The sequence below is a fragment of the Dermacentor variabilis genome, chromosome 1, assembly GCF_050947875.1.
Source record: "Dermacentor variabilis isolate Ectoservices chromosome 1, ASM5094787v1, whole genome shotgun sequence".
Lineage (NCBI taxonomy): Eukaryota > Metazoa > Arthropoda > Arachnida > Ixodida > Ixodidae > Dermacentor > Dermacentor variabilis.
Genome location: NC_134568.1, coordinates 49,586,526 through 49,605,622, shown reverse-complemented (window position 1 = coordinate 49,605,622; position 19,097 = coordinate 49,586,526). Strand labels below are relative to the sequence as shown.

Genomic DNA, 19,097 nt, shown 5'->3' with positions numbered 1-19,097 from the left:
TTGCATGTAATAAATGAAATCTTACAGGCAGGCATTATAACAGCAGCTATTTACAGTAGAACCTCATTGACACGATCCCATTTCATACGTTTTTCTGGTACCAGTGTTTGCGATCGAGAAAACAAAAAATGACCCAGTACAGTTACCTTTCTCTCTTTATTTTTACCAGTTCATATGTTCCTGGAAAACACCACCTTTCCGCACTGAACTTTCAATACATTCCCAAATTGCGATTGTATGATACGTTTTCAGGCTGCTAGATCCCATGTAAACTAGAAAAGGTGCGAGGTGCATGCGGACGAGAACAGTAGCCCCCTGCCGCAGCAACTTCCCTGCAGTGCTCGCCTACCTGTGTCACATGAAAACGCCAGTGCATACTCAGCTTCCTATTCCAGTACCAGCAAATCTCCTAATGGGTCGTCGCACGCCGCATTCACAGCCATTGCTGCCAACCTGATTGCAATAAGCATCTTCACCTATATGTGTCACAGCACGTGCGACATAGTGCCATTGGAAGTGTACTGCATGCTTTTTATTCGCGATAACCCAAACTCACCATTGTTTTCTGCTGCAGGCAGCACAAAGTGAACCTCACATTTCACTCTGGCAGCATTGTATTCCGGCATCGCTCACCAGCTTGGTATCATTTCGGTTTCCTGTCGCTGTCTTAGAACACTACACAATAGGAAAACAGCACACGTCTCGGACTGCTGAAGCCCCACCAGCTTGACGAGCGTCAGCGCCTCTTGCTGCAACGATTCGAGCCGAGTGGGCACGTCAAAACTTCCCACCACAATGCCTTGCTCGAAGAAGCTGCTGATCCAGTCTGAAATCGAGAAGCTCAAATGTCAGGTTGCCAAAGACGCCAAAGCCACAACGCGCATCTCAGGCCGCTTGGGCATAGTATAGCCATAGCAAAGTATAGTGATAGCAAAGTATGAGACAACTACATGAAGCAAGGTTTGTAGTTTTATCATCCGTATAAATTGCAGTAAACATTTGCTTACTTATCAAATTAACAAGCCTGGTGTCATGCGCGTATGGGCAAACATGAACAGATCTCACTCGATGATCGTGGGTGCTCATCACAATACTGGCTTGATGAAGAGCGGCAGCAGCAGCAAGCGAATTCCACTTCATGCTCCCTCTCGCTTCAATGCGAACTAGGCATGTGATAACACAGCACGCATGAAGCCATCAGCTATTTCAGGTTACCTAGCCCACTGTGGTCTAGCCTTTGTACCCACCGCAGATTACCTCTAATATAGGTAGGACGCATGCAGCCGCGTTCAGTCACGCCATATGTAGCTGTGGCCAGAGTATAAGAGGAGACGCGCACTAACGTGCCTCCCTCATTAGTGCATTCTCACTTCCTCGATTCCCTCCCCCTTGCACGTGCGAAAAGATGCCGTGCATCAAATCACCATCGTTCTCAGCTCACCCTCGCATGTTTTCCCTCACACCTAACGCACACGGTGCATGGCCATGATCTTATCGTACTTGGACTTTATGCAAAACCTCATGGCATCAATGGCGTCAATGGTGGCTACGGGGGTGTCACATCCAAGAGTGATGTAACAATGTTGAGGAGCTGTTGAGTTCAGGCACCCGACTCACTAGGCTGGCCGCAGCATGTTTGTTAATACAACTGAAACAACATCCCCTGCCGGGTTGGCAGGTTGTCATAAATATAACATCCCTCCCCTCTTTATACATCTTTTGTAGAAGAGAGATGTGCCTATAAGTCACAAAGATATGCGAACTTTCATTTGTACAACTGGAAAGCTGCGCTTTTCCTGTTGTAACAATGGCAAAGTGCAGAAAAGGAAGGAAGCCTTGGATTACACGTGACCTGCTTAGGCGAATCAAGGCATGAAATAGACTTTTCGCCCAGTTTGTAAATTCTAAAAACGTGACAGTTCTAAAAGAGCATAAAAAGGTTAGAAATCAATTAGGTGCAGATATTAAAAAATCTAGAATTCGATACTACGCTCACGTATTTTCACAAATCTCCTTTGACCCTCAAAAAACGTGGCGTGGCGTACAGTCAAAGATCTTCTACAGAAATCAGAAAAAAATTTACCTACACAAATGACAATTGGAGGAACGGTTCTGAGTGGTAAAGTTCTTGCCAATGAGTTCAACAGACATTTTTTGGCATTTGGAGATTTTCTTGCAGGAACGCCCAGTAATATTTGAAAATACATGGAATATAATCTTAAACACAGCCTTTTCTTATATGCAGCTACTACTGAAGAGATTAACGATATAATATTAGGTCTCAAAAGTAACTATTGTTGTAGTTATGATGGCATTAAGGTAGCAACAATTAAAGCAATTGCTGACGTAATAGTTAATATACTTTGTCACATAACAAATCTGATCTTGACAACAGGTATTTCCCCCGAAAGAATGAAGATGGCAAGAGTTGCTGTTTTGTTTAAAGGCGGTGCTGCAAGTATCATTAGTAACTATAGACCTATATCAGTTCTACCGTTGTTTTCCAAAATAGTAGAGAAAGTGATTAATACATGGGTTACTACCTATCTTAACAAACACCAGTTAATTTCTCCCAGCCAGTACGGATTTCAGAGGAAGAAATCGACTGAATCGGCCTTGCTCAGTATTAAGGATAAACTTACTGACAACATAGAAAATCATTTGTACACATTAGGTGTTTTTCTAGACTTCAGCAAAGCGTTTGATTCAGTTAAACATAATATGCTTCTTAGCAAACTACCGTATTATGGAATACGAGGCCCTTCACGTAAATTATTGCAGAACTACCTTTCTGGTTGTTCCCAGTATGTTGTTATTAATAATGCCCGTCCAATTCTGAGCTAATAAAATTTGGGGTTCCTCAGGGGTCTATCCTAGGACCTACTCTGTTTCTTTTGTACATCAATGACATGGTATCTATCCCACAAACTCATCCTATTATCCTTTACCCGGATGACACAAGTGTATTTTTTTCTGGTGACAATTTAGGTTCCTTCATTCCGCATGTAAACTTATGGCTTAAGAATCTATCTGACTGGCTTGTCACAAATGAACTCTCAATAAATGTTGACAAGACTATATACATTGTTTTTACCCCTGTTACCAGACCTTTTCATATTAATAATGATGTGACATTTGAGTCGCGACCGCTAGAAAAGGTAACACAAATGAATTTTTTAGGTGTTCAGTTTCATGAAAACCTTCATTGGTCTTGCCATGTTCACTATATTAAACTTAATATTGCACAGTGTATTGGTATGCCTAATAAGTTTCGCTTACTGTTGCCTCATTATTTACGATGTCAACTGTATTTTAATACTGTTCACTCGTGACTACACTACTGCCTGCTTGTCTGGGGCACCACTACTAGGTCTAACATGGAAAGCCTTCATCGATTACAGAAAAAAAGTGCGCGCTTTATTGAAAACCTACCAAAACGTGAATCAACATCACTATATTTTAGGCAGAATCGAATCTTGGGCATTGAATCACTACATAAAGTGCGATTATAAGAGTGCATTTTCATATTTCAGAATTGATACACAACTCTTCTTTTTGAGGTATACCAAACATGAATCCCATTTACGAATTTAGCAGAACCAATCTCATAAAGTTTAAATGTAGGACGAACTACGGAACACAGCTATTAAGTTAAAAAACCTTTATCCTGATCTGATTTATATGAAAAGCTGTTCCTTTTTGCCTGCGTTCCGAAAACAGGCGAAGAATTCTTTTTTGAATCGTGTATAAGCCAGTTACAATTTCTTCCTTTGTTTTTTGTTTTGCGTCAAGTGAACATGTTTGTCAACGAACATTTTTTATTGTTGTTTAGGAGATCCAGTTAAGATTTCTTGCTTTGTTTTTTTTTTTTTGTCAAGTGAACATACTTGTGGTTATTATAAATTTTTAATTACATTGATTTGAATGTACAGTGTACTTTTCATATGTATATTGCTGTATGTGAATTGTTGTAGTCTTCCTGTAAGAGATTGTTTTTACTTCATCATTCATTATGTGGCAACTGTGCCTGCATGAATGCAGGGTGTCTAGGGCCAAGTCAGGTGACCACGTGTATCACCTTTAGCTCACTTCACCTGGACAATTGTATGTTGTCTAAATTAAAGTAAAGTCAAAGGCCCATCAGCAAAGAGAGTTCCTTCTTTGCTATGGCCAGTATTGCACCACAGCCTTCCTGGTTCAGCTACTGCGACGAGCGGGAGTGTGCTGCATTATTCCTGCAGAGGACCTAGTGGGTGTGCTTGTGTCCGTGTCAGAATGGCCTACAGCGATGTCCCCAGCAAAAGCTGCAGTAGTAGTGTCAAGTGACAATCAACCAGCCTCCCCAGTGACCGGATCGGCAGCCAGAGTGCTCAGAAGAGCCATATGCTGTGATTCCTGGTTGTCATTGAACTGGCTGTCAACGTTGCTGCTCATACGTGATCATACTGCCTTAACCACACACAACTGTCCGGAAGTCTCGGCACTGCTGTACACCCTTGGTCCAACTCCACTATTGCTGGCACCCAACTTGTCCCAGGTCGAAAATTCCGCACGAGAACCTGTTCTCCTGGCTCTAGGTTAGCCATCTTGACTGACATCTGGTTCCTGCGAATATTTTCATGGAGCTGCTTTGCTATGACTACCATTCTGAGGTCTGGCATAATTAAGTCCTGGGCTGTTTTCAACTTCTTACCTAGCAGAAGCTCAGCAGGACTGCAGCCAGTTACTGCAGTCAGCTCGTTCGGTAATATAATCACGAATGCCTCCATCCAGTCTCTCTCCAAAAGCATAGGACATGGTCCTTTCACAACAAACACTGGCAGCATTGCCTTGCATGTTCCAAACTTTGCTGCAGCCGTTATTTTCCCCAGGACTGCTGATAGCTGCCCTGAATAATTTTTCAACTTGATGTCAGAGTGCTCCAACTGTGTGCCTGGAAACATGGCATTGAACTTATTCTTGCCTGTGATGGAGACAGTAGCACCGGTGTTTAATGGGTCACTAAAGGCAAATATTAAGTCAACGTGGACTGTTAAAATACCATTCCAGAAACCTGGCAGCACTTGTTTTGGGCCAAGAAAAGATGTTTAAAAGAAAATCGCCTCTGAACAGTGCGGATACCTTCAGCGCAATTCAAACTGCCCGCCCCCAAGGGCGGGAGTAGTGACATCGTATATGCTATCTCGGCCCTTTACAGCCGTCTGTGAGTGAAATGGTACCCAACAGACGGTGCTACATTTTTTTGTGCAATATGCAAATGCAAAGCCATGAAGAAACCGAGCCAAGAGAGAGCAGTGGATTCGCCGCTGCAGCTGCTTTTGCTTAAGTGACGTGGACCATTCGGGCAACCCGCGACATAACATAGACGTGCAAATCTCTGCTACATGCATTTTGTGGCAGTTTCACGAGCCACCAAAACCAGAACAGCACTAAGCGAAACTACTGAAACTCGATAGCGAAACTACTGAAATGCGAAGGCACGGGTGGTGTAGAGTTGAGCTAAAACGAAACCTTTCGAACACCCACATTGTTGTCAAAAGTAACGTCAAGGGTAACATCAAGGGTCACCTCGATTGTGGCGGGCTTGAGCAGGAAGTATAAAAATGCATCGAAGGGAAGCAGTACGACTGCTAGAGTAAAGAAAGTTGCTGTGGTACCGTACATTCATTGTATTTCACATAATCTCAGAAGAATAGCGGCAAAGTCGGCGGTGGACATGGTTTTCTCTGCCCCTGAGTGTCTACAGGAGTTATGCAAACAGGTTAATTCAGAGAATAACAAATGAAACACATGTTCTACTCAACATTGCAAACAGTTTGTAATTGCATTTACAAAATCTTTCGACAACGTCAAACACAACGCTATATTGGAGGTGCTGTCACATTTGCATGTCGGCCGTAACACATACCGATATATTGCAGATTTCCTATCTAGTCGTACAGCCATTCTAACCATTGGGGAGCTCAAATCGAACATCATTTCGCTAGGGAGTGAGGGTACACTGCAAGGATCAGTACTCTTGCCCGTGCTCTTCAACATCGCTTTCGTCGGACTCCCGTAACGTCCCTCTGCCATTCCCCACCTCCATCACAGTCTCTATGCGGATAACATCACGCTCTGGACCTCAGGAGGTAGCGATGACTAATTTCAAGCAACCCTACAAGGAGCCATCGATACAGTGATAGCATACATCTAGCCACGCTGTCTTTCCTGCTGTCCGGCTAAATCCGAACTCCTCGTGCTCGAACCTGCTCATTGGCACCGCCAGTCAGAATCTCACTCTCCATCCATTGACCTGGCAGCCCATGGTGCACCTGTCCCTTGCGTTCCTATTCTCCGAGTCCTTGGGCTCCGCATACACCAAAACCTCAAGAATACTGCAACTCTACATCATCTTAGCAACCATGCTGCACAAATAGGTCGGCTTATCTCATGTATTGCTACCCGACATACTGGTATGAAACAGGACAACATTCTTCAGCTAACCCAGGCCTTCATCATCAGTTGCATCGTATATGTTGTGCCTTTCCTATGCCTCTCACACACTGCGAAACACAAGATTGATATCATCGTCAAGAAAGCATACAAACAAGCGCTCCACCTTCCGCCCAACACCGCCAATGTAAAGCTGGCTGAGTTAGGGCTCCATAATACCCTCAACGAGCTCATCGAGGCTCGGCGCCTAGCTCACTACGAACACTTCTCCCACACCGTGACAGGACGCCAAGTCCTCAGTAAGCTGAGCATCCCTTACCTCGCGCAGGCTGGAGTCGAAGCTCCCCATACTGCTGGACATTCACGACACTTTCCTGATTGCCCCTCTCCCAAAGAACATGCACCCCGACTATAATACAGCACGTCGCACCGCAAGGGCAGCAACTCCGCAATAGGTATGAGGGCGCTTTGCACATGGCTTATGTCGACATCGCGGACTACCCGACCCACTAGCCATGACACTTGCCGCAGTCACGTGCTCGAAACTGAATATCAACATAACCAGCTCCATGCGCAGTATTCATCCTGAAGAAGGCGAAGAGGCTTCTATAGCTCTCGCCTATGCATCGACTACTGCATCGTGCATCATCACTGATTAAAAGACGGCCATACGTAACTATACCAGAGGACTCATCTCGTCCCAAGCGCACCACATTCCCACCGGCACACATCCCTCCCGTCGCCGCAGCGTCCACCTTATGTGGGCCCCGAGCCACTTACTGGAAATGAAGCCGTGCATGGTGCCGCCCGAGCAAGCGTCCACCGAGCATGTCGCTCCTCTTCTGGCCAGCAGTTTTCCAGATAGCCTCACCATCCACAAGCCCCTGATCATGAGGCCGTAGCCTCTTGGTGCAGCCACGCGCGAGCATATGATCACCTATGGCAAGATCCTCACGTACTACTGTAAAGCCCGCCTCAAATACCCCCCTCTTGACAAATTTCTCAACAAGCATCAATTGACCACGTGGTGGCTCTTACAGATGTGAACCTTTCCTACACCATCCCTGTATCATCACATCTACCCCGATGCCTCCACACCAAGCTGCAAAACATGGCACCTGCCACGCGCAGATCTCGATCACATTATCTGGGCATGCCCCCGGAGCACCACACACCATCAAACACAGCACCAATCCTACATTCAGAATCACTATGCCCGAGCAGTGGGAGGCCATGCTGCTTAGTGAATGCCCGAAGGATCAAATCTGGGTTGTCCGGCTGGCCGCCACCGCCACCGACACTCAAGGTCTGGCCGCTGCCTGAGGAAGGGAGGCTCCAGTGGGGCTAGTCTCCCGGCCCCCCGCCTCCCTTGACCCCAGCCAGGACTTTGAATAAAGTTTTCTCTCTCTCTCTCTGCACTCATAACATTGTCTACGCCATTCTGCTTTTGTGCAGAAGAACGTATGTTGGTCAAACTGGCAGATGCATCAATGAGAGACTAAAAGAGCATCAATATAACATCACTAGAGTAATCTCGGGCCATTTGGGCATTCATTGCCGAGATTGTCCCTGCAAACCCATGTTTGAAAGTACTTCTATTTTGTATAGGGCTTATAGCAGGGTGACAAGGGAGATTATGGAGGCCTATGAAATTGCAAAATTAGAGGAAAGGTGCGTGAACATGCCACCAGTGTCGCTATCTGGAAAAAGAGATACGATTCCCATTTTATTGTTGTAACTATTGCAGTGTATGTTTTGCTCACGCCTTGGACACGTGTACGGTTCGTCGACATGCACCACTGAATGCTCTTTTTTGTTGTCTTGTTTGTTTCCACTCGTTCGATATATATTTATCGATGTGTGCGAAAATAAAATCATAGTGTATGTTTCTTTCTATGTCCTTGTTCAGTCGCGCTTACACATTCTATCATGGATTCAAACCAACTAGCCTACCAACGTGTTTTAACATTGAACAAGTAGCATTTTCTTTCATCTTATAACGCAGTGCAATTATAGTTTTATTATGAGAAGTTGTGTACTAGCAACAGAAATAAAATGAGGAGTGCCATGTCATGGGGCTTGTACTCAAACTTCCCTAGTGAGTCGCAAATCGTGTACTGCATTTACCTCAATTTCTTGATTACTAAAACTTAGTTCGCGATAATATTGACATCTTAGGCATTTTTGAGCATTGATCTATCACTTTAGCTTTGCTTAATATTTGCCTTTACTGTCCCTTTAATTCCATCACGAGTGGTGCTTCATTAATGAAGACTTGTACCTGCATGGGCTTGGGTCCACCCGCTTGTATTGTTCACATGTCTTACTGAATAACCATGCCATCCGGCTTTTTATTGGGAACATTGTCCATTCTGTGCAGTGCATGCGGTTTCATCCAATTTCTCTGGCCCACTGTCAAGTCGCCGCAAACCCTTGCCAAGTGCCCTTTCTGTCCGCACTTAAAGCAAACGTTAGTACTGTGTCAACACCGCATCGCTAACTGTTTGCCCCTGCACGGCACGCAGCACTGCTGCCCTGCCACATTCCTTTTTGGCAGTTGATCCACAAAATTGGCCGCCCCTATCTCGCTTGTAGATGCTACTCGCATACTAACGTGTTTGAAGCTGTCCTTGTGGCTTCAACGGCATTCAAGCGAAGACTAGCCCTGACTGAGTTGGCACCAGCTCATTCTCCAATTTTCACCAGTGCTCAGCCGAATTCACACGCTCTTGTGGAGATGGCCACTTCTATAGCCATACTGTGGTTCAACAAAGGCCACAAGAACTTCGAGGTGGTTCTACAGGAGCTGGGTATCCTTTCAACTAGGAAGTTGATTCGGTATGATCCACCAGACAGACCCAAGAAGCATCAGAAGAATATCTGAAAAAAAGAGAGCTGAAGGTACATCTTGTCATCACAGTGCAGCATAGAAAGCCTGCCTGGAGGAGGAAGCTCACAAGGGTACCACCTACGTAGCAGGAGAAGTTAAATGTTTTACACTTTCCTTTTTTTGCCAAGAGTGGTCTGCATCCTGACCATATTTCATGCATATTGACTGTCTCCAATGCTAAAAAGCATGTTTAGAACTCTGTTTTCATTGTTTGCACACCAAAACTCTGTAGATACATTTCTCTTGTACGTACAGAAAGAAGCAAAAGGATGTGTGGAATGCTAGTATTTAGGCCCTATTGTAATTTTCATCAATTTCACTCATATGCTCTTTTAGAAAACCACTTATTGATGTTTTCAATAATAATAGTCAGGATTAAGAAGCTTTCTCTAAGTATTATATAGAAGAATATCATTTTTGAGCTTATTTGCAATTTTGTCCATAAGGAGTAACATATGCTATTTTATAACCCTTGACTATGTTTTGTAGGAAGCCCAAACCTTGCCCTATTTTCCCCACTTTCAGGCGTCACAGAAAAATAACGATTTACGATACTGGAAAAACTAAGGCGATATTAGAAAATAGGAGATTGAACCAGGAGGTAGTATAACCAAAACTCGGTCTATACCTAAGACTGTGTAACCAAAGCTTGGTGGGCCGATCTCTGACACCATGTTATGAGTCCTTGCAAGGGCTTTAAATTTAATGCATTGTGTCAAATTACAGTCGCCCAGGTGTAGCACGTGGACTTGGCGTTTTTGCCTCTTTCCCAGGGTTTGCAACCGCTGTTTTCCCTAGTCCATATGTAGCAGGGAGTTTCCCACACAGCGGTGGCGCTTGTTTATACATTACAAATGGTGTTCGTATGTAGTTGCATCTCCAAAGGACACTTACCAATGTCTCGATTAGGGGTGCAATTGGTCCTGTCAAGGGCTGTTGACATGTTAAACATTGAGCATTACATTTCGCATTTCTCAGTAACATGGGCACACTTTCTTACAATTCCACCTGCACCGTGATGCCAACAGCCTCTCAGTATTGGGAATATGATAGAAGGAAGCTTTCGCAGGTATGGATAAAATTGGATAGGCTTGAATTTTCAGTCGTAACGATGTTGTATAAAGATAATGTGACTTGTATGATATCTTGCATTGCAAACAACATATGAATAAGTGTTCTTCTTTTTCTTTTTTTATCCCTGCACTGCACTAATAACGCCAGGCATACTTAAACAAAAAAAATTTCAGTGCTCTTTTGATAACATTGCTGCATGCACCTCTAAAGAAAGAGGGGGGGGGAAACCCTGTTTTTATGCTATGTTGTCTCCACAGGAGTAACGACCATCACCGGCTAGAGCTTAGCAAGTCACTTCAGCAGTCCCTGCAATGTGCTTTTTCAGTCACCGCGGGACCATTTGGAATCTCTCCCAGCATTTCTGGTGGTCTATGGACCGCAGTTTGAGAAACACTGTCCTGAAGCAAAACAGAATATTCATGTGTATTTATGCTTAGACAAAGTTGCAGTGCAGCACATTGCATAATGTTGGGTTGGCTCATACTGACATGTCTTGTGTGGCTCCTTTCAGTTAGAAGTGGAGAAAATGAGGAAGAGTGACTCATCAGAGGTACCAGTTGCAAAGCATTCAACAACTGCACCTGGTAGCACAGGCAGCATACCAGCACTGAAGCCGGCACCAAAGATTATCGAGCCGCCAGCTAGGGTAAGACACAAGGACTACTTCCAAAGGGCGACTGTAATCAAACACTTTACACTTTTTTACTTTGGGTTCACGTGAACAAAACAAACTGCAATATGATAGACCCAGGAAAGTTTCTAGACTCTAAAACAGCTGTGTATGCAGGTGTATGCTTTGTTCACAATTTTAATGGGGTGTGTTAACAGCCCCGTATTTGCATTGTTATGACCAGCTAGTATGTAGGTGCATTGTTTAATGTTGCAAGTAGGAAGTGTCCTTTGTAAAGGCATTAGGCATGCTGTTAATAAAGTGACTTGTGAAAATTAAGTTTTGGAGTGGATGAGATAGCACCTCAATATATTTATTTATATCTGCAGGTATTCGTCGACTTCTTTGGCCGTGTTATTGAGAAACCTGTTGTGACCACTGTGACAGGTGAGTTGTTGCTACTGTTACATTGGCCATTCAGCATGCTGTATTTATTTCATTAAGGATCATACACTTAAAAACCGTGTGTCCTGCTCTCTTTCTTTCTTTTTTTCCTCTCCTTTTTTTGTTAGGTATAACTGTCACTTCTGTGATTATGGAATGAAGCCTTAATTTCTTGAGGATGCAGAAAATTGTGAATTTGTTATCTTCTCATGCAACCAGTTTAAGATATGTACCGAGTGCAGTGGAATTTAAGGCATGGGAGCAGGAAGCTTGTTGCGTTGGTGGCCATGTGGCATCCCAAGCTACTGACGCACATGCCAATCAGCCTAGTGTTGCAACTGAAGGCCACACCATGACTCTGTCAGTCAAAAGCTGGAGATGTGCTGCTAAATTATCACTTTCGTTGTCTTTTACTCTGTGCTTTGAATTTAATGTGGTGTAAGCTTGGTCTGCTGCTGCTGCATTCTCTGAGAACACGCTTATCCCATTGAGCGTTTAATGTTCTCGTATATCACTGACACAGTCACAGTGGGCCCTTGGTGTTTACTGTGCCGAGCTAACCGGTGTACCTGTCAGTGACGTATGGTACCGTGTGACCGCCACTTCTAATTTTCATTATGTAACCTGCTTGCTACTTCATGTCCGAAGCAATGCTGCACTTGGTATCTATTTTAAACTGGCCGCAATGAAAGATTGCATAATTATTTGTAGTATTCTTCAGGAATTTAGACTCCATACTGCAATTACTGGGTTTACAGCTGCTATCTATGAAAAAAAGAATCCATACAAATTTTTTGTCAGCACTTCTTTAAGAGCCGTTTCATTCAGGAAAAAATTCCAGCTTAATTAATGTGCCTGTAAACGCTACTCACATATTTTCCCTTGTGTTTGCCTAATTTCCCCAGTGATGACACATTTGGATCATTTCGCTCAGTGTGAGCTATAATGCATGACCGCTTTTCCATGCATTTTCACGTAGCTCATACTGAGTGCAATAATGCACTATATGTACACTGTCTCTGCTGACAGAGGCTACGACAGTGAAGTTTCAGATGTCGTAGATTTCATTCCTGCCCATAGACAGCTTCATGCTGGTAAGATATAATAATAATGATGATGAGATTTAACTTCTCAAACCAATGCTATGGGCTACAAGGGACACTTTTGTAGTACGCCTTCATGGTAATTTTGACTGCCCATGATCCTTTAGTGTGCATTTAAAGCACACAGCATTTTTGTCTTCTGCATCTGTAATATGGCACTGGTGGCTAGGATCCAGTCCCATGTCCTTGTGCTCAGTTAAGGATGCTGTAGCCAATCAGATAAGGGGCTTCTCTGCAACACTGGCCACCACGCAGTCATCCACGATGTGAATACAGTCGGCTCTCATGACGGACCCTGATAATCCGACAAAAAACATAAGTTTTACCCGAAGTTCGTAATATCCGAAATGCCTCACTTCCGAAACTTTTCTTTGTGATGTCTAACAACTTCATTGCAAAGATTGAGTGACAAACGTCCGAAGTAAAAAACAAACAAAATGTAGCAGTTTCGCCTGAAAGGCGAAGCATCGATTGCAATAGCAAATTAAGCAACATAAGCGTGGCAGCAGCATCGAGCGAATTGACCTTCGTGCTCTCTCTCGCTTCAACGCGAACTAAACGTTGAAAGCACAGCACATACGAAGCTGCTGGTGCTGGACACACATTTTCCACATCGCAGATCGCTATAAAGAAGAGGCTCGAGCGGGCGCACTTTGTCCACATTGCAGACCGCTTTTAAGATATGGCACCCGCACGGCCGTGCCGTTAACAGCAGCCACCGGAGTAGAACCCCCGCACCTCTTTCCCTCACCTCCCCCTGCCCTCCCTCCCATGCCTCATGCGTGAAAGACTGCGCGCTTTCGCTCCGTTTTCCTCCCTCTCTCGGTCGCATGATATTATTGAGTCGCGATCGTCAGCTGACCTTCGCAAGTCAGTTGCCAGCCCGTGTCGACACGGCAAAAGTCCATTTTATATGCCCAATTTTCACAAAATTGTCGCTAATTTCATCCGCTGTAGCCAATAGTCCATTGTAGTTGCACGGTCCATTAAAAGTGAACTTCGTTGCATTAATAAAATAGGTAGAACAAACTAAGGCTGAAATATGGTCTGTTATATCTAAACGTCTCTTGTACACGGGTCCATTGTAACCAGCATAAACTGTACCAGTACACTCCTGTGTTGGCCACACCATTGGGGAAGAGAATGCATGTAAATGTACAAATCTTCACTCGTAATCCAAAATACATTTATTTACAAGGCAAGTTCTAGCCATGGTTAAAATACCTGTAACAATGCTAAAAGCATCTAAGCATCTAAGGCAACCATCAGGCCTAGTACAAATGGAGCTGCTGGTCCACTTCTGTGCAGTGGACCAGCAATGGATGCAAAATTCATGCAGTCACAGCCTATTTGTAATGAAATTGCATATTATGTGTCAGTGCATCTGGCAGCACAAAGGAAATGTGCTGCTGCATGTGCCGTAGCACTCAAAAGTGTAATGTGGCATTTCAAATTTTCATATAGGCATCAGATTACCACGATGAGTGGTAAGCATGAAAGAGATATTAGTTTGAATAGAATGTCACATATACAGGGTTTCCCTGCTAACTTCAGCCAAACTTTAAATATATGCTGGCTAGTTTACTTCAGAAAGGCACCAGTAAAAGCGTTTTACTGGCCATCTTAAAGAGCAGGGCACACTGCATTTTGTATTGTCTAATTGCATAATTAGCGAACAACAATTAACAAGGATTTGCAAGTATTGTATATAAATAAGATCTTTCTACTTCCACTGTCCCAAAGAAAGCCTTTTAGATATGAGAAAAAAAATGTGTCGCTACTCGTTTGTGCACCGTAATCACAGTGCTGTAGAATGTGCCACCTTTGAGCCTGTAGTGTTACTCTCGCAGTGCTTAAGGCTGTTCCAAAAGGGAGAATTTTCTCTTGTTTTTGATTCACTTTTACATGTAAGCTGCTCACAAGTTTCGAGCAAAACACCCATTTTAATTTTGTTTGCTGAGTGCACCACCTCTGGGGAGCTTGGTATGCTGCAAGTGTGATCGGTGCCTAAAGAATTGTAGATGGTATGGAAAGGCCGGCATGCAAACACGGGCACAAGTACAGTGAGGAGGACAACACAAATGCTGAATACCAATTGGAAGTTTGAACAGCAGCAAAATAAAATAAAATAAAGAGAAGGAAGACAAAACCTATATGCGCATGTTCCAGGGAAGGCAGCACCAACCTGTCAATCAAGGACACATGTGGGTGCTCGAGAAAGATAACTCTTTAGGCACAGCAATTCCTCTTTATAAAAGATAATCAAGGGCTTACTTGTGCACGTCCTTCCACTATTAATGATATGCCATGCCTGGACGTTTTGTGCAGAACGTGATACAAAAAGATTGTAGGTAGGTACTCCATGTAGGCATGCCAGCTGCAGTAGTTGAAGTGAGTGTGGCTGACCTCGTGGTGCTTGCTAGGCTTCCACAAGGAATATCAGCTACTTGAATTGGCACAGCTGATGTGCTTTATTCATCTGCCTCCCTCCCCCCCCCCCCTTTTTTTTTCATTGAGGATAAATTCCAAGATGTGTGTCCTCCATTGTATTGTTGCTGCAGTTAGACACACGGCAAGTCTGGCCACTGAGAACTGGTTTACTGCCATTTCAGCACAGAACAGGTCATGTGCACTGCAATTTGTTTGACAAGAAAGAAAAGAAAGTTGATGTGATCTAAGGATGCCAAGCTCAGTGCACCTCGTTCACGCCATATCAACCCTCTTTGCCACAAGTCTGAAAGCCTCATACTTGACCCACCATTGTTGGTTTAGTGGCTGTGGCACTCTGATGCTGAGCATAAGGTCATAGGTTTGGTTCCCAGCTGTGGCGGTTGCATTTTGAGTGGGGCAAAATGCAGAAATGCTAGTGTACTTTAGGTACCCATTAAAGAACTTCAAGGTAGTCAAAATTAATCCAGAGCCCTTGACTACAGCATCTCTTATAGCCCCATTGTTTGCTTTGGGATAATAAACCCTATAAATGAATCAAACACAATATTGCTGTTGACCTTTCCATTGGGAGAAAAGAGTGCCTTCTCTCTGGACTGTTGCGCATAAATACGGAGCTCATGTACTGACACTCTTGCAGTGTTCTTGAGCTGGGGCCACGGAGTAAGACATATAGGAGGTGAAACTCCCGTCAGCGAGAGCGAGCGCGGGTGACCAGATAAAGTCACAATTGTTGCATGCGCCGACGCTACCGTATGCAGTGGCGGCACCATGCGGCGCGTCGTAGAAGCCGCAGCGGAAAAAAAAAAAAAAAGCAGCGCCCGGCAGGCGGCTCGGCGGCTCCGGCAGCTCCGGCCACTCCGTGGTATAAGTCAGGCGCGCGCGGCCGAACGGGAGCAACACGCTCAACCGGTTGCCCTGGCAACCGAAACGGCGGTAATTTCTTCCCATGCCGCCAGGTGCCGCCAGCATGAAAATATATCCGCGGGCTTGTGACCTTTACTGGTCGCCGCAAACAGCGGAGTTACCACTCCTAAATATTTCTTGCTCCGTGGCTGGGGCTCATGTAGTTCACAACAATCCAGAGGACATTAGGCGATGCTCAAGGAAGCCTCATTGGAAACATCTATACTCTCGAAGATACTTTGTCGGGACCTTCAAAGTCCTTAAAAATTCGTAGACTGTTTGTTTTTCTGTAAAAGCTGCTACAATTCCTGTAATTATATTTTATTTCAATTTCATTTCTCCAGATTACCATTCATTGAGGCATGATGCAGCACAGGCAGCTTTGCTACTTTGAGTATGCCTAAATGTACTGAAAACTCATGTCTGTGACTTTAGGCATACTGGAGGAGGCACAGACTGGCACTTTGTGGGCCAAAATAGGCTTACTTATAGTACTGTTAATCTCTGCTGTAATATTTAGCATATTAAATTGATTAAAAAACTTTCCACACCAATGCTAGGGCTATGAAAAATCCTATAGTGGAGGGCTCCATATTAATTTTCACAATGTGGGGTTCTTTAATATGTATCGAAACCTAAGTACAAGAGCGTTTTTTGCATTTTGTGCCCATTGAAATGCAGCCACCATGGCTCAAACAATGCATTGAGAGACTCCAGTCAAACCTTGGTGTAACCAAATTTCACTGCTAGCCTAAATTTTAATTAGATGGGGATTTCATTATGCCAAGACTACAACAACCTAAATTTACAATTTTGTACATTCCCGGAAAATGTTTGGGACTGACATCTTACAGATTAGTTTTCCAAATGAACTCTCACAAGAAATTGTGGCAGCAATAATTGCTACAAGTCCCACATCCTTTAAAGGAGCACTTTATGGTGTCTTTTTCAGAGCCTACCAGTGCTGGGAGCATTATTCCAGCTACACAGGTCTGGTACCAGTTCAAAGAGGGCTTCAGCAATGCCGTCCGAAGGACAGTGCGCATGAAGGATCTCTTGTAACTGTTAGCTGTAAATTTTTCTGCATTTGTGTGTTAATGTGTCTGTGATCTTAAATTTGGCCCCATGTCCAGCTCTCTCTTACTGAAGGATGCGACCTGATCTTGGGCTTTGATTTATTTCCCAGTGTAAGAATGTGATTTTTGTAAGCACTTAATGACATTTGGGTCTGTTGTCTTCTGTGCTTCTCTTAGCTTTCTTTGCCTTTTGGAGCAATGTCTGTTCCTCATATATGCTCTTTAAATGCTGTGTGCCCCTGTGTGATTTTGTGGTTTCTTTATAGTGTGTGTTGGAACATTCTTTGTACAGCTGAGTGGCAGTATTATTCTTCATTACATGCAGTCGGTTATTGTGGAGCAACAAATCATGGCAGAAAGAAAAAGTGTCTTGGATTGGCAATCGGGCATATATTAAGAAACATAAATGCATCCTTATGTCCACTTCTTGTGTAACCATACTAGTTTGACTGGAAACACAGCTGTTTATTGTTTATGCTATCCGCAGCTCTGGTACGAAGAGCACTTCAATTAATGGGCACATTTTAACAGGATGAAGATCACACGACAGTTTGTAAAAACATTGTGTCAAAGTACTTTCAACATCATATTCTTTTTGTCATCGGTTACTACAGTCATTACAGCTATTACTAGTAATATATTTTTTGTCAGTCACGGGCTTAGTGATGAGTGGGCAAAAAAAGGCTGAAGACCCGCACCAAAGTTGAGTTGAACTTGTTTTTTGTACCAAGGGTATATATATATATATATATAAACATAAGCCATGCAGTTTATAATTGGCATAGTTTTCTTCTCACCACTTTCCTCAAGAGTACTGGATAAAGCAGGAAAGAAACCACACTTAACGCTTCTTCTGTGTTTCCCTCTCACCTGATTGAGAGCTTTATGTACACTTATGCATCCAAATAAAATATTGCGCATGGCAATTCTCTTGACAAGCTATTCAGCACCATTTCCCAGATTCATTTATCAGATAACCTTCTTGATATTCATATTTAAGTTAAATTGTGACAGAGATTAACCTAAAAGTCTGCATTGTGAGGAGCGTAAACTTGATAACACCTTTATGTTTCTATTTCAGTGCACTAGCTTTTTAGCTCTTCCTGGACATTCACTTTTAGTGCTGCTTTTGCCTAACAATTTCTGCAGAATCTTTGTGCCACCTTTCACACAAGCAACAGTGTCTGGATAACTTTGCAAGCTCTCCCTACAGATGATGCGAGTGCCATGACTGTATCTGCAAGTGTCATTTGAAGCAAATGTCATTGAGGAGCCATGTGTTCATCCATGAAGCAAATAGTGTAGCATATCATTTTGAAAACAACACTGAAAATGGAACGCACATCAAATGAATGTTGTGTAACCCTTGAAAAGTCTGCACGCAATGTTTTACTTTTGTAAGCATTTTGTTCAGCCTACATTGTCTGTGTTGTGCTATAAACTGGACAGATTTTCCTGTAGAATTTTTCTCTTCGCCGTATGATAAATATAACCTTGATCTGCTGCGGAAGCCCCAGTGGTTATGGCGTTGCATTGCTGAAATTGAGGTTGTGGGTTCGGTTCCGGCCACGAAAACCGCATTCCAATGAGGGCAGAATGCAAAAACGGTCCTGTACTATGCATTTATTGCGTACTAAAGAACCACAGCTGGTCAAAATTAATCTGGAGCTCCCCACTACAGTGTGCTTCATATTCAGATCGTGGTTTTGGCGCATAAAACCCCCAGAATTTAATTAAGTTTCAAAATAAATATAACCTTTGGCCCTATTTATTTCAAATTCTTTGTAATCTTATTTTGTTTATTATTGCTGTCGCTAACTGTAGAATGAATTTCTTATCTGTAACAGCAGCTCGAATCACTGCACTTGCAGTATAATGTCAAGTAAACATAATACACAGTCTGTAGACCAGATAATTAATTTTGTATGGGCCACCAATACAGACACAAGCTGGCCCAATGCTACAAGCAACATGCCTGTCTGACCTTCCCCGATTGGCAAAGCCAGAAGCCCAAGCCCTGCCATGAATTCTACTATGCCGCAAACAGCAATTTATTCTTGTCTCAAGTAAAGGTTGCACGTTAGGTGTCACAAATTCTTGTTCAAAAACAC

At 43.5% G+C, this 19,097-nt stretch overlaps 1 protein-coding gene across 1 annotated transcript in view; it reads left to right on the top strand.

Moving 5' to 3' along the window:
- Window positions 1-18,494, top strand: part of cutlet (chromosome transmission fidelity protein 18 homolog) — a 116,062-nt gene extending 97,568 nt beyond the window's left edge. The window contains exons 20-22 of the mRNA XM_075687099.1: window positions 10,911-11,045; window positions 11,399-11,456; window positions 16,863-18,494. Coding sequence (XP_075543214.1) covers window positions 10,911-11,045; window positions 11,399-11,456; window positions 16,863-16,972 — 303 coding nt within the window. The 3' untranslated portion in view covers window positions 16,973-18,494. The remainder of the gene's footprint in view (window positions 1-10,910; window positions 11,046-11,398; window positions 11,457-16,862) is intronic.
- Window positions 18,495-19,097: the final 603 nt, after the last annotated feature.